The 17,098-nt window shown below is 40.8% G+C and overlaps 2 protein-coding genes across 11 annotated transcripts in view; both read left to right on the forward strand.

Annotated features, from left to right (window-relative positions):
- Lar (tyrosine-protein phosphatase Lar) overlaps nucleotides 1-17,098 on the forward strand; it is an 833,005-nt gene that overhangs the window by 260,038 nt on the left and 555,869 nt on the right. The gene's annotated exons all lie outside the window — the stretch shown is intronic.
- Nucleotides 11,893-12,435, forward strand: LOC145996300 (uncharacterized). The gene has a single exon (XM_083132730.1). The coding sequence runs from the start codon at nucleotides 11,893-11,895 to the stop codon at nucleotides 12,433-12,435; it is 543 nt and encodes a 180-aa protein (XP_082988856.1).

A 17,098-nucleotide genomic window follows, 5' to 3' on the forward strand; every position in this document is an offset into this window, starting at 1 on the left:
CACACACAGAGAGAGAGAGAGAGAGAGAGAGAGAGAGAGAGAGAGAGAGCATCTATCTTCCCGTGCCCCTTTCGCTCCTCGTGTGTAGGTAGGGCCTCACACTCCTCCTCCTGTCCCTCTCCCGGAGGCAGGGTTCTTTCTCTTCTGATGGTGGTAGTCTCTCTCTCTCTCTCTCTCTCTCTCTCTCTCTCTCTCTAAAGCGTAGAGGAAAGTGAAAGCTTTTGCCCTCCATTCCCCCGTTACTCTCTTACTATCACTATCTCTATCCCTCTCTCTTTCGGAACGAAAAAGGGAGAAAACGCTCTCTCTCCCTCCCCCCTCTCTCTCATAGAAAGAAAAACAATCAGAGGGTGATGTAGTCAAGGGGTATTCTAAGATTGCCTGTGGAAGTTCATTGCTCAATTGTACTTTAAACTCTGGATCGAGTCTCGATTAGCCTATCTGAGCATAATAATAAAAAGAAAACTGCAGGGAGTTCGTACGTTCGTTAAGTCACTTGCGAGTAACGAAAATGTTTATTCTTCCAATATAAAGGCTCCAACGACCTTGTTGGTTGCAAAAGACGCTAAAATTAGGCATGGATACGCGAAGAACAGAACTGCAGAAAGAAGAAGAAGAATCTTTGAATATGAAGAGTGTTTACTGAAAGCGCTAGTTAAACCTCAAGAAGAAGGCGGATCGATCCGAGGTAGAAATGTTCCTTCACCTCCTGACGGAAATACAAGATTTCTGGGAGATATCCTTGACAGAAGCAATCCACAATGCTCGGATGCCTGCACGGGTTGTATAACTCACAGGCGCTTCGAAATCTGTTTCCGCTTTCATCGAAGCCTCCACCCCCCTTTTGGTTCCTCGTTCTCAGGTGAAAAACAAATGACAGTCTCCTCGCTTTTGGTACAGCCGAGTCTCGACCTTCCAGTTAGCGATCGCTTGTTCAGGGGCGGTTCTCGTGTTACAAGAAGGGGCACGTAGGAGCAAAAATTTGAGTCCCGTATATTGCTCTGGCGGTGTAGTGTTTCTCCTAGTTTTGATCATCTCGCGAGGAAATCTGACACCTTTTGAGTAATGGAACCTGGCATGTTTTGTTATGGTGGAGCGGTGGGTGTTTAACTGAGAGAGCTTTTGTCACCCTAAACGCCCTCTCTACCTCTTCTGTGTTCGCGCCAATCTTTTTCTCCTTTTTTTGCCCATCCCGGAATTCTGAAGTTTGCAAGGAGGTACTTGAAATTCAAGTGGATCAGGTTGATGTGGGGTGCGAACTGTAATACAATACACCTCAAGGTGTTCTTGAGCTGGTTTTAAGGGATGAACTTTTCCCCTCCCTTTCATAGCGCATTTGGAAACTGCATTATTTTATGCTAACGAGGCACAGCCACCTCTACCGTTAAACGTTACCGTTACACTATCCTAGCGATAAAATTGAATAAAAATTGGACGCCGACCTCCGTGGGGGAGTTGTTTGCAAGCCGTGTTCGAATCCCTGCCTGAGGATGGGTGTTCTTTGTGAGTGTCGCTTCATCAACACCCATAGCTATACTGGGATTCGAACCCGGAACCCCTGGCGTCGTAGCGCTCTGTGATAACGTTTCCGCCACAGAGGCCGGCCATATGTACTACAAAAGTAGCAAACCGAAGTTCCCAGTTCGAATCCCGGTTACGGCTTGTCAGTGTTATGGTACAAGTTTCCACGTATCAAGCATGTAACTCATACACGTGAATCAATGTCAATAAATGTCGCTACTCATTGAACGCCAGCAGTGTTACTTCCAGTCCATTTTTCAGCCCATTTTTGGTTACGCTGGTTTGTCCGACCCTAGGCTCCCTATCTCAAATTCTTCAGTGTCATTTCACCTATTTCCTGTTTTCTCATGGCACACTTTTACCGAATCACCCTATATACTTGAAATATTTACTACACGAAACGAAATCAAACAATCCAAAGAACTTAGACACTCACAGTTACATGAGACAACAACAAAAAAAACTTTCACAGTCCCAATTTGCGACTAACTACATACCAAAAAGGACCATTTTATACAAGCATCCAGCAATACAATTCGTAACCATTTTATACAAGCATCCACCAATACAATTCGTTACCAAATAGTTACAAAAATATTGAAGGCATTGAATGTAACGTAAAAAAATTAGTGTTGTTATGTACTTTATATTCAGTTGAAGAATTTCAAGAATTAAATAATTTTATAATATAAATTTAGATTGTATACGTTATATAATGTTGTAACTTTACTACATTAGTTCAGTATCAGGAGTATTTTCGCTGCCAAAAGTTCTCAATAAGAACGAAATGCTGGCTTTCCACACTTGCATTTTGTACGTTACATAACTCTACGGCGTTAGACTAAGTCCCTATTGAAAATTTATATTGGCAGTCGCCTTTCGTTGTAGAATTATGGAATACACACAACGCCATGAAAAGAAAACTACTATATCGGGATCTAGATGTATATTTATTGCTGGGGAGTGTGTCACGGTATCCAGTGACATGTGAAACGCAGTTCGATATAAATTATTTTTGTTTATTGATTCCTTGTATGTTCAAATATAAAAGTGTGAGGTTTGATTTATTTTGTGGATAAATTTGTATCCGAGCCAGACGTCGGGAGTTGGGAGACGGGTTTTTCCTGAGTGACAGCCGAACTGTCATTGCGGCTTAGAACATGACATATTTGCACCAACACGAAGAAAAGGAAGGATTATTTTCGTCGGGACCGGGCTAGGAGTCACAGCGGGTGGGCGAACCCATTTTTCACGGATGACCAAGAAAATCAGCTGGAGCCCAAGTCTGCAAGAATCGAGGACGCGCCTGGTGACCGCGTTTCAAGACAATGGACAGAGATCATTTCCATCTCTTCGGAAACCCATGCCAAGCCACTTTAGCATGCTTCTCAACGGACAAATTCGAAAGTGATATAAAATCAAGAGTACTACGAGTCCAGACACAGTTTTACCTGGATTTCATAGAGAGAGCATATCCGCGCTACACTCTCGCGTGATTATTGTTTTGTCTCCGTGGACTTTCTTTTCTTACGTACCGTGAGCGAATTGCGGATAGAGAGCTACCAGTGTGCGCCTTATTTTGGTGAAATATTACGCGGTGATTTGTTTTTGCCAAGCGTTGACTACATAATATTGGGCGGCTAAAGAAGATAGAGAAGGGAGTCCGTCGAATTCCCTGACGCCTGCAACGATCCATCGCCATCATCCGGTGAAGCCAGCCAGCCAGCGCCAAAGACGACGCCAAAGCCAACCACTGCCCAAAGCCCGAAGGACGTGTTCGACGTCCAATCGAAGCCCGTTACCAGAGAGAGATGGTTCCAGATCGACTTCCAATTGATGCCCCACACTAGAGAAATTCCGAACCGGCGCGTGACCACGTACACCCGACGCTAGTGACGAGAGGAACACCCGAAGTGCTAAGGAGGTGGAAGTACACCATATCGTCGCGATCGACCTCGGAGAACAATTTCGCCGCAAAGGAACCGTGTGCAAGTCCCGCGTCCAGGAGAGATGTATGACCACGCAATGTAGCCGAGTCCGGTAGAGTATTCTTCAGATGGTCTATGTCCATGTAAACGTGCATTGTTAGTATCAACACCGTACTATTAACGCCGAAGTCTCACTTATTTGCAAAGTGACTCAGGAACCCGAACCTAACTTCCGTGTCTGATAAATTTTTGGTATTGTTATATAAAAAAGGGTTATTTCATGTTCAGATGTTCTAATTTAATTGTCTGCATTCAGAGTTAGAAGTTCCATTCCATTACTTTAATATTTAGTGTAAATTGTCAAAGTGTGCTCCATTTTTTGTGTAACCGACCGCCCCGTCGCGCCATTTAATTTGTCAGTAGTTGACTGATGAGTCCTTTTTTATTGTGGAAAGCGTAATTTATATTGCATGGTCGTGCGCGTGAAGTAGTATTATTTATTACATAGTGGTTATTGATGTAATTTTTGCTCGCGCCGACGATTGATTTGTGTATTCCGGCAGCTGGAGCCGATTAAGTTTTTGCATCACTATGTAATGGTGTAGTTGTTCTCATTGGACGAGAGAGGCTTATGTGTGTAATACCCCCGTCCGAGAAACTTGTTAAATGTCGTGCTTACGACTGGATGCATACGTTCATTCGAACGAAAGATTTAACCACGCCGACCCAATTGTCTTAGATAACCGCTTTCCGAGGGCTGGCACAAAAATTAATTTAGAAGAGCACAGGAGCTGTCAGACAAATATCCTAAATTCACATAAAGGTTTAAAACTAAAAAGGAATGATATGTTAATGTTAATGAGATCCATGATTTGTTTCTATACTTCACATGTAAAAATACCTCAGATGTGTGAAAAAGAGAGAGTGAATGAGTGAGCGATTGAGGAAGCAATGTAAACAGTTGTTGATTGCAATATTTTTTTTTGTTGTTACAATATATATATATTCACTTTTACCGTTCGTCAGTGTTGTTATTTGACGTTTTTCAGGTATCGGATATTATGCTATTAGTGTGTTATGATTGTTCGAATCTACATATCCAAAGTAAACGAAACAGTGTAACGTTTCAAGGTATTTATCTCCGCCTCGCAATAGTACGACAATAAAAGACCGTCTCAGTACCGAACTTAAAAACCTGGATCGTAAGAGTGACGACCGGTCTCCCGTACACATAACGACGTTTGGCCCCGTGCCGGGGTATGAATGACATGTCATTTCGGGGACCGTGAGTGCACTCGTTACAAGTATATAGCAAAAGTAATGAGAAAGGGATGTTGTGTTCAGCAAGAATCCCCAGAGATGTATCTAATTCATGATAGAGAGTCAACGTCTGGCAACACTGAGTTCGGTAGTGTGCCACAAATCGCCAAGCCACGTTAAAAAAATATCCCTCTTTCTCCCTTTACTTGAGGGTGTTGACGTGCGAATAACTGTTGCGCCCTCTCCCCACCCTTGCCACCAACCCCCCAGGGCCTGAGTCCCGTCCCGCCCCTCTTTTTTGGCCAAGTGTTCCAGAGCTTAGCTATTCCTTTGTTGTAGAGTGCCGGCGCATGCGCAAATCCGAGTTTTCTGCTCGAACAAACAAAAGGGTGACGTCAAAAAAAGAAGAGAGGAGAGGATGGGAGTGAAGCATCCTGAGATGGCGGGAAAAATGCTTTGACAATCTGCACGGCTCACGCGAATAATTAAAAACAAAGAAGTGACGAAATGAAATACCGGAATTTTCGGCTTTTGTGTCGGCTTTACACGCAGACGGGACTTCCCGCCAGAGCCCCAACAGATACAAAGGGCGACCGCCTCTGCGGTGTTTTTAATTATATGGAGCATAGTGTTGTAACGCCTCCTCATCGAAATTTGTAAATAAGTAATGGTAGCCAATGTTTTATGCATTGAAGGATTGGTAGAGTCCCGAAAGCATGGATTCTAGGTTCGAATTCTCGGTGTAACATGATTGCTTCGGTGAGTTTGTTCCTTCATCTTGGTTCGCTTATTTTTTATTCATCCTCATCGTCGAGATTATGCTGGAGAGACACAAAAGTCTGTGTGATCTCGCTTCTCTCTCCATATATTTTATTTCTCTCTCTCTTACGTTACGTGCCGGTGCACGTGGAGTGGTTAGCACATTGCGCTACGACGCCAGGGGTCCTGGGTTCGATTCCCAGCCTGGGCATGGATGTTTGTGAATGTCCTTTCATCAATTTCATCATGTCAGCACTCATCCAGGGTGGCGACAGACCTGGAAAACCTGGAAAACCGGGAAAAGTCAGGGAATTTGAGGTGTCAAAAAAAGTCAGGGAAATGTCAGGGAATTTCGTCTTCATTGACTTCGAACACTCTTTTGACGAAAATTGTAATAACTCGGGCACTAAGGGAGCAATCTACTTCGGATAAGTTTTGTTTTGCAGCTAAAACATCAGAGCATGCAACCGTGTACAATTCAGAACGTTGAACCGAGGAAAGGTGGTTTGGGGGGAGCGACTACCGAATTTCAATGAAAAAAAAACACAAATATCTGGAGTTTACCCCCTCTTCTCCCGCTATTTGGGAAGAAGGCGCGAACTTTAGTATTCTTTTCAAAGAATGGACATTTGTCAAGAGAATGAAACATGTTTTATGTTCCTGGGTGCCATACAAGTTGAATAATGAGCCAAAATGTGAAACTCTGTTCGGAAATGTGGCATGGATATGTTGCGGAGGGGGGGGGGGGAGGGGAGGTTGGTCATCAATATGAATTTCCCAGGCTTGCTCCAGACCTGTGTCAGAGTTTCCACCCAAACATAAGAGTATGAAGGTCCAAAAAGCACATTCATTTCGTAATCAGCACCATGGTACCAAATGGTATCATCGGGGGAGTAAAGGTTAAGCCTCTAAATATTACGTGGAAAATGCATTGAATTATCATTTTTTCTTGTCCGTATGGGAGTAGTAAGGGGACTTGTCAACAGATGGAGGGGATAAGTGCGGTGGCGCCGTCCGATAGTTGTCGGACGTCGTAGTAAGGCATTTTGTTGGGCAAACTGAAGGAACATGGAAACAAATAGGTTCCATTGATACATACGATTTTTGTCGAATGTCGCCACCCGACAAAGTATCTCACTACAATATGCGACAGAAATTGCATGGACTGCAACATCGAACAAAAATCGCATGCATAAACAAGAAGAACTTTAGACTGCAAATATGCTGTTGGAATTTTATTACTCTTCTGGCTCAGTTCACCTTATTGAATGTAGCAGTGCTTACGAAGGCTTTCTTTTATCATCCTGACGTATTACTGGTTTCGCACAAGTTAACATACGTTTACAATGAAAAAAAAGGTAAAAAAGGTAAAGTGCTCCCCTGTGCATAGCACCACGCCATGAAGGTGTATAGGGGGTGTGGGGGTAACGTCCCACACTTTCTTGATCCGGTCGTGAGTGGGGGTGATGTGATCAGCATCACGCCCCTGACCGCCTTTACCCCCCAGGGTTACCTCCAGGTACCCATGTTATTCGACGCTGGGTGGGCGCCGGGGCCGCTTCCATCGTTAGAAAAGTTCCCGGATTTGAACCCCGCCGGGGATCGAACCCGGGACCTTTAGCATGGTAGTCAGACGCGTTACCGACTGAGCCACCGCGGTATTACAATGACATTGCAATATTCTTAGATATCAAGAAGAATCCAACCAAATGGGATATATATTGAATACTATCACGAAAAAGTGAAACATAAATCTGCATTGGTGAACGTTATAAAAATTGGCAAGTGTATGCTCCCAACCTCAAATTTACTGCAACACTAGTATTGCAATGAAATTAACGCCACTCTCTGTCCTGTCTGTTTAAACTCATGAGAGATGGTCATTAATCTCTCACTGAGTGAAGTTAATGTCCAATATTATGAAATAAAATACTAATAATAAATACCAAAATATTTTAATATCTTATTTACTCGAATCATTCAATCATAACAGCAAATCACTTCCTTCAAGAATTGACTTTTCTCTGCCAGCCCTGCTAAATTTTCACTTTCTATCTACTGATTTATACGAGGGGTGGCCAGAAAGTAATTTCCAATTAGTAGGTACATTGATTTTTCACAAACGCCAAAACCGTGAAAATGGTAATTGCTGCGAAATTATGTTTAGGAATGTGCAGTGATGTCTGGACACATTTTTCGCCCGTCCGAAATATCGAAATAATGCGAATTTTGCAAAAAAATGCGAATTGTTGGCGTTTTTAGCGATTTTTTTAAAAGAAATTTCCTAAAACAACGAAAAATTCCATGAAATCCTACATCCTTGTCTTTTCTAGGCCATGTTTGTGTACATAGAACATGCAAGTTTTACAACATTTTACTCAAGAGTAAACTATAGAGTTATACTTACGTGGAATAATTCCGACAGCCACATTAAATCATTTATTTCCCACGATTTTTTCAACTTCTTTCTCTCTCTCTCTCTATCAAAACCATTTGCATCACAGAGCAAAGTGGCAGCGTTCTAACAGGAGATCGAGTGCTAATCTAGCATCACACGGGAGCCACATCTTCGTATTTGTCGCACGAGATATGTTTTGAATTACCAAGCTAAGTGCGCACTATCAGCATTTGTCTAGCGAGTAATAATGGAGCTCAGTCGTTAGGGCATCTGACTACTATGCGAGAGACCCGGGGTCAATCCCCTGCGGGGGAGAACCGGGATGTTTTCCACCTATTCAAACTGCTCCGGCACCCACCCAGTATCATATGAAGCTGGTACCTTGAGGAAACTTTGAGGGATAAAGGTAGCCAGGAGTGTGGTGCTGATCACATCACCCCCACCTTCAGCTGTGATCAAGAAAGTGTGGGGCCCTAACTGCACACCAAAATTCCATTATCTAAAATCCTTACATTAAAATTAATAAAAGGGGTATAAAAAATAACTTTCCCAAAATAACTTTCAAGATATCAAACTTTCGCGAAGAGGCCTAAGCCATGTGACTTACAATTTGAAACAGTAGTTTAAAAACACCATGAAGGTATAATTTCAGATATTTGCCAGAAAATGTGCTAAAATGAAAATGTGAATTTTGGGAAAATAACACCGTATAGTAAAAAATAAAAAAATAAGAAAATACACCAATTTGAAAAAAATAGCAAAATATCAAAGAGTCTACCGATTAGGTATTAATAAAACAAGAATATCAGTTGTAATTTATTGCATTAGTAACAGTGAGTCCTAACCTAATTTTCGGCATAATCACCACCGTTGTTCTGGCATTTGTCGTAGCATGGCACTAAATTTTGTATGTCATGGTATATGTGTCTGACAGCAAAGACTGGAACTATCTCTACCGCAATGTAGCTGTCAAATCCTTGCCCTGCCAGAAACCTCTTCAGTTAAACAAAGAGATGAAATCAGAACATTCAAGGCCAGGGCTGTACAGGGAGTGGTTCAAGATCTCTCACCTGAAGTGATGCAAAGGGCCCGTGTGTACTCAGCTGTATGGGGTTGTGCACATGCGATTGGCCTTCCGTGAATTGTCTGCACCATCGTCTGACCATACTATCACTCACGACGTCCGGTCTGCACAACTCACACGATTGCTGGTGGCTCTGTGCCAAATTCTGAGCGTGCAATGTAGGCTACATCGCAGTCGGTGGGAGACTGTATGAGAGCTTCAATGTTTAACCTAGAACTGTCCTAAAACGGCTGCATTGCAACTGTACCAGATTACAGTTACATGCCACTTCTTCCTGTCTGCATGTGTGTGTGTGTCGCTCTCCGACCACTAAACTTGTCAGGGTAGGAACAGAGCACTTCGATGTTTCTCGGAAATTTTAAGGAGTGGCCTTCTCCCCCGCTCGTAAGTCATCAACATGAGGGTCGGGTGTCATTGGGACGGCCGCGTTGGTTGCAAGCAGTATATCCAGCTCAAGTAGTTTGTATCCAAATTAAAGAGCGGCACTTTTGCAACAGTAAACACACACATACAAACAGTTACCACAGTACCAAATCAGACAGAGCGCAACACACCGCCAAATGAGGATAATTATGGCGGGGAAGCCTGTGCAGATTATCATATATCCGAGCAAGTAGTAGTATTCGCACCAAATAACCACTGATTGATTGATTGGCTTTAGTTTGAATTCGCTTTTTATGCAATTTTTGGCTAATTTACGAAGATGCGATGAGTGATGATATGATGAAATTGATGAATGGACACTCACAAACATCCATACCCATGCCGGGATTTGGACCCGGTCCCTGGTGTCGTAGCGCGATGTGCTAACCACTCCGGCAAGGGAGCCGGCACCAAATAACCAAATAAAAATAGGAACGTACCACTATAGAACTCTCAACATATTAATAATAATTATCTTCATAAATTTTCCGATATGATTTCTTAGGTTCAGAGTCATTTTATCCGATTTCGTGAAGACCAACCATAAAAAAAATTAAATTCTGAACATATGTAAATACAGTTTTTTATAACTTTTTTGTTATTGCTGCCATTTTTGGCTCCTAAGTTTGTATACATCTCCCCTGAAATACGCCACTGGAAAGGCGTGTGGGGTTGCACATATATTCGAGCACCTAAAGAATAATTATATTCTTATGGCATGGAGTCGTTGTTATTTAAAGTCAGTGGCGTGTCCAAGGAAGGTAGGGTTGGTGGGGGTTAAAACTCCCTCCCCCATTAGTCCAGTATTCCGAAAAGGAACGTCGGAAGCGGAAAAAGTCGTCAAAATGAGGGCTGAATACTAAACAAAGTATATCCCCCCAACACACACACACACACTTTAAGAAAATACGGGACACGACACTGTTTAAAGTATCATTAATTTTATTCATTTAAAATAGGAAGAAAATATTATTATATTATAATAGAATTATTGAAAAACTAGCGCTGTACTAAACTTATAAACTTAACAAAAGTACACTGATTACTTTCCTTAATTTAGCGAGGCATACGCGTATTATCTTCGTTGCAGAGCAGTTTCAGCTTTTGGAGTATTCTAATGTTTTACACAGTGCAGTCGAAGAAACTTGAGAATAGTGATGTTTATCATGGAGCGTCACACTCCGAATAAACATCTGTGGATGTTTTACAGTGAATATATTGGATATACTGCAAGTTTCTTCGTATTTGCGATGGTTATTGTCCTCCGTATAATGTGTCATTGCTATGTGTTGACGAGTCTTTGATGATGGCAACAAAACTCCGTTCCAGAGGTGGCAATACTTGCAGGAAGGAACGAACCTTCCGCAGAGCTCGACAGAGTTGCCAATTGTCTAAGTAGCTTCGCCCATCGGTAGTCAGAGTGCGTTTTCCTGTAAACATATTGGCTATTAATAAGTGCGGCTTGTTATAGCTAATTCTTGTGTTATTTTTCTGCAGAATTTTTTTGGTGAAGGTGATATTCAATAATAGGAACCGGCACATTTTTATTATTTGAGTGCGCGTGTTTGTTTGATTGTTTATGTTTGTGTACTGTGGCCTGGACTGAAATTTGTGTTCTCGTGTAATATAATATAGGCAATGGAGCCAACATCACCTGAGTGCTATAAACAGGGGACGAGGAAACGTGTGTTAAAGGGCGGGGAAAGAAACATAATCTTAAATGTATATTCTTATTTTCGCTCACAAATAACAAACAATTCACCTACTTCCGTAAGAACTGCAGTAAAAATGACAGCTGATGCAACTGGTATTAGCACTTCCACAGTATTTCAAATAAAAAAGGAATTTGTCGATAAGGAAGGCAAGTTAGACACCCCTAACAAGAAAAGACCAAGAGACCAGCGTAAAACACGGCTGGACAATTACGACAGTTTTGCTCGCGGAGCAATAAGAAGACATGTGCACGCTTTTTTCAAAGAAAATAAACTGCCAACGCTGAATAAAATTCTCCATGTTCTAAAAAAAGACGACCAACTTCCGTCGATATCGAGAAGTACACTATATCGTCTCTTAAAAGACGTTGGCTTCAAATTTGTTAAGCACAAAAGGGAGTCAATGCTAATTGACAGGGAAGATATTATAGCGTGGAGGCACAGATATCTTCGTGCAATTAGGCGTTTCAGAAACGAAGGTAGAAAGATCATATACACCGATGAAACTTGGGCAAACAAAGGCCATACCAAATCCAAGAGGTGGGTGGACTCCAAAGTTAGGTCTGCTGTCCAAGCATGGCGTGAAGGTCTCTCGGTAGGAGCAAAAGCGCCCACGGGGAAGGGCGAGAGGGTGATATTGGTCCATGCTGGATCCGAAGATGGTTTTGTTCCGGGGGCAAAGTTGATTTCCAGGGGTAAAGGGGGAACAAAAACAGCGATTATCATTCCGAAATGGATTCGCATGTGTTCGAACGTTATTTCACGGAAAGGCTGTTACCTAATATCCCCCCCAATTCTGTAATAGTGATGGATAATGCACCGTATCATAGTGTCAGGGCGGAGAAAATTCCCACAAAGAGCAGCACCAAAAAAGACATTCAAAATTGGTTTACTGAGAAAGGAATTTCGTGGGAAGCACACATGAACAAATTTGAATTGTGCGAAATTTTAGACAACCAGAAAATTAAATACATGAACAATTATAAATTGGACTTATTGGCTAAAGCTGCTGGTCACGAAGTTCTTCGCTTGCCCCCATACCACTGCGAGCTCAATCCCATAGAATACGTTTGGAGTTCCGTGAAGAACCACATCGCCATGGAAAATGCTAAATTCAAATTGGAAGAAGTAGAGCAGTTAATGGAAGAAGGAATAGAAAAAGTGAGCATTGAACAGTGGCGAAGAGATGTGGAGAAAGTAAAGCAAACCGAGGAAAGAGTGTGGGAAGCTGATGGGCTGATTGAGCGTGTGCATGATACAGTTATCATTAATTTGGATACAGATAACGAAAGTAGTGAAGGAAGTGACAGTGACGACTTGGGAGTGTCAACATTAGCAGACGACGATTAAGAACTTCATTTCGGTGAGTACAATGTAGCTATTTATTTCTATTCTGCACATTTCATAATTTATAAATAATTATGTCAACCGATACGCTCGCTAATAATACGTACTGCCGAACACTAAATTAATGCAAGCTATAAAAATTTACAAAACTCTCCTGCATCGATAATATCGCAAAGTTTTGGCTCAAATCAATAAACGTAATAACAAAAAACGAGGGAGGGTGATGCACAAGTTATGAGTCGAAGCAATAGGTTGAGTCTGCTCTAACTATTTAACGTCGTCGATACGTATATCTGTTTTAACAAAGATTTTTGTTTGTCGATGTTATTATATCGCTATGCTGATAATGATGAAATAGACAATAGGAAAGCATGAAAGTACTATTCACTGTTCTGTATTCATACACATCAGGGCAGGACCGAGGTGGGTGCGAGACCCAGGGCATGCAATATACGCAGGGCCTATAACCAAAATTTTCCAAGTCTGAGAAAATCAAACATTTTTTCTCCCTTGTATGAAGTACAGGTGTCCTACATAATCGCAATACAAAAATTATCATAATTAATACAAAATTTATATATATTTCGTATTATTACTTAAGCTGCAATAAACAGAAAAATTATAGTGGACTAAATAAAGTTTCTAAATTATTGTTTCTATTCCTTTCAAATGTGCCCCTAGGGCGCAAAACTGGATGTGTTCAATAGCAAACTGTTATTTTAACTATCCAAGTGGCAATTTTTAATCATATTCAATAATATTCTCCAGCATGATTCTCCTTTGATTACTTCTCATTAAATGTTTATGCTGTTGTGAATTTACAGGGTCTTGTGTATAAAAATATTTCCACTCCATGATTTCATTCGACGTATAATTAAACGAATTCTGTATATTAACTACTTTTAGCTGAAATATTTGAACATGATTTTCATACAGTACTTAGTTTAGAATGTGATTTCAGTAATTTGGGATATTTTTAAGTATGTCAAAACGATGCACGTGAAGTTAGGAGAAATCGGGTTAATTTGTTAAATTGCAAGCACCAGTGTCCCATAAACTCGTAATAAACAGTGAGCAAACAAATATTTTACTTGGCGCGGGCCCCCTTAAAGCGCGGAGCCTCGGGTGATTGCGCGAGTTGCCCCTCCCAAGGGGTATCTCTTAATCATGTACCTTTACAATGCACCATACGGTACATGAAGGGGTATTGAAACTCTGCATTATAATCCTTAGACTCATTCTATTTATTATTATTTTAAATTGTAATAGCGCTTGATTTTAAAATGTGTTAATTACACTCTTATAAACAACAGATTGGGAGTTACACAAGATTACCATACCTTAGCATTGGTATTTAAACAAAATAAAGACGAGGCTTTGAATCTTAGCAACTTGACTCGGTACTTGACGGCGGAATATAATCTTTCAAAAACTAATAAATACATCAATTGACACTATAAATATTTACCGGTAACCTTCAGTAACTTTTTTCGTGTTGTATGCATGTGTGTGTGCGCGAGAGAGAGAGAGACAGAGATGTACTGAGTATAACTGATATGTACTTAGCCAACTCTTAACGAGCTGAGTTAGCTGTTAAAATTACTGTCTTAATCAAAGTTATAAATAAAGAAAAAATATAAACAAAGTACACGTGTCTTCCTTTTTTTCTTCTTTCGGAGTCTTGACGGTAGAAGTAACCGCGCTGCGGCAAAGCGGTAGGCGATGACGGCAACGTCGCAACTCTGATTGGCACCGTGTTCACAACTCCCCTCCAAGAAGCAGGATGCACGACGGAACTCGAAGTGCTCGGTTCCTACGCTGACACCAACTTTAGTGCTGCGTATAGGCACCATTGGAGCTTTTTTCAGGATGCCCCTCGTATATGAACTTTCAGAAGCTTTTATTATTAGAGTGTTCCTGTTTTAATGTGTTGGTTAGCTAAATCAGGTACCTATACAATGCAATTCTATAAATTCCTTGCGTTAAATTTCTAATACTTAACAGTTGGGCTGAAAAGTTCGTAGGCTAACATAGTAAAAAATATTTTTTTGACAAAATTCGATTTTATTATTCAATATAGTTGCCTTCGAGGGCGATACAACGATTATAGCGGTCATACAATTTTTCGATGCCATTTTTATAGTACGATTTCTCTTTAGCCTCAAAATAGGCCTCAGTTTCGGCGATTACCTCTTCATCAGTGCTAAATTTCTTTCCAGCGAGCATTCTTTTAAGGTCTGCAAACAGGAAAAAGTCACTGGGGGCCAGATCTGGAGAATATGGTGGATGGGGAAGCAATTTTATTACGGTTGAATATCGCTAAACATTTTAAAGTCTCAGCTATCTCGATCAACTTCACTTTACGATCATTTAAAGTTATTTTGTGGACTTTTTTGATGTTTTCGTCGGTAACAGCCTCTTTGGGGCGTCCACTGCGTGCATCGTCTTCGATGCTCATTTCGCCTCGTTTAAATTTAGCAAACCACTTCTCAACGGTTGATTTTCCTGGTGCAGAGTCCGAATAATGTTTATCAAGCCAAGCCTTGGCTTCAACAGTATTTTTTTTCGCCAAAAAGCAATGATTTATTAACACACGAAATTATGTTTTTATCCATTTTTTCACAATAACAAAAGCTGCTTCACTCTTAATGCTATATCTCACGAACTAATTATCCGGCAGCTGTGAAATTTATACACGTATCTTTTGAAGGTTAGTACTAAGTAAAAATCACATGGATTTAATTCTAGTAACGCCATATATGAGTCAGCCTACGAACTTTTCAGCCCAACTGTTACATACCCTTTTCGTCAGCATTAATGGTATAACTGCATGTTGTCAGTTTCACAGCACTTCACTTGGATATACTGTACTGAAGCAGAAATCCCATCGATAATGTAAGGAAATATGACACTTTCTTTTGTTCGATTCAGTTGTTTCACTTATATGCAAGAGTTAAGTTGTTTGCTTTACAGAGAAGAGAGAAGTAGCTTTATGCATTGAAAAATGAGTCCGTACTCATGGTTCTTGCAAGCAGAGGGTTCTAATCTCTCAGTGGAAATATCAGCATATAATACCGAGAATGTATAAGGAGACTGATAAATTACAAATTGTATTTCTTAATGAATCACTATTCACTCTTATCTCATTTAGTCGTAACTTTAAAAGTAATCAAGTATTTTATTTTAAACTTACTGCGTATGACAAAATTCCATAATCCTTCCTTAGCTTGTGAATTGTAATAATTTTCCAAATTTACTATTTTGCAGTTTGAATTCAAATCATAGAGAATAGAGAAATTAAGTCAATATAATGGAAGATAAAATTGTTACTTAGCAAAACCATACATGGATCTGTATGAGTTTATTATTTCCATTTGCAAAAACATCGATTTAGTTTAGTTTGTAATTGTCAGGGAAAAATGTAAATTTTGTCCTGGAAAACCTGGAAAAGTCAGGGAATTTCATTTCTGCTTGTTTGTAGCCACCCTGTCATCCCAATCTTCGCAAATTAGCCAAAAGTGGCACAAAAGGAGGAGTAGAATAAAGCCACTCAATCCATCCTACTTTACATTTCTACTTTTACTATTTTGTCTTTCTCTATCCCTCTTTCCTATTTCTCTCTCCATCTTTCCTCTTTCCCTCTCCTGCTTTACTCTCTCTCTCTCTCCCTCTTTTCTCTTTTTCTCTCCCTCTTTCCACTTTCTCTCCCTCTACTCTCTCTCCCCCTTTTCTCTCCCTTTCCTCTTTCTCCCTCTTTTATCTTTCTCTCTCCACTTTACTCTCTTCCTCTTTCATCTTTCTCTCTCCCACTTTACTTTCTCCCACTTTCCTCTTACTCTCTCCCTTTTTACTCTTTCTTTCTCCCTCGTTCCTCTTTCTCTCTCCCTTTTTTCCTATTTCTCTCTCTCTCTCTCTCTCTCTACTCTTCCTCCCTCTTTACTCTTTCTCTCCCTCTTTACTATATTTTTCTTTCTCCCTGTTTACTCTTTCTCTCTTTATTCTTTTTCTATCCCTCTTTTCTCTTTCTCTCTCCCACTTTACTCTCTCTACCTCTCCCTCTCTCTCTTTACTCTTTCTCTCTCCCTCTTTACACTTTCTCTTTTCCTCAAAACTCTCTCTCGCTTTACTCTTTCTCTCTTCCTCTTTTCTCTTTCTCTCTCCCTCTTTTCTATTTCTCTCCCTCTTTTCTCTTTCCCTCTTTTCCCTTTCTCCCCTCTTTTCTTTTTCTCCCCCTCTTTTCTTTTTCTCCTCTCCCTCTCTCTCTTTACTCTTTCTCTCTCCCTCTTTACACTTTCTCTCTTCCTCTTTACTCTTTCTCTCTCCCTCTTTTCTCTTTCTCTCTCCCTCTTTTCTCTTTCTCTCTCCCTCTTTTCTCTTTCTCTCTTCCTCTTTTCTCTTTCTCTCTCCCTCTTTTCTCTTTCTCTCTTCCTCTTTTCTCTTTCTCTCTCCCTCTTTTCCCTTTCTCCCCCTCTTTTCTTTTTCTCCCCTCTTTTCCCTTTCTCTCCCTCTTTTCCCTTTCTCTCCCTCTTTTCCCTTTCTCTCCGTCTTTTTCCTTTCTCTCCGTCTTTTCTCTATCTGTCTTTTCTCTTCCTCTCCCTTTTTTCTCTCTGCTGTCCTATTTTCTCTTGCTTACTCTGTTCCATACTCTTTCCTCCCTTTACATTAT

This window comes from Lepisma saccharinum, chromosome 12 (assembly GCF_977018435.1).
Source record: "Lepisma saccharinum chromosome 12, izLepSacc3.1, whole genome shotgun sequence".
Taxonomy (NCBI): domain Eukaryota; kingdom Metazoa; phylum Arthropoda; class Insecta; order Zygentoma; family Lepismatidae; genus Lepisma; species Lepisma saccharinum.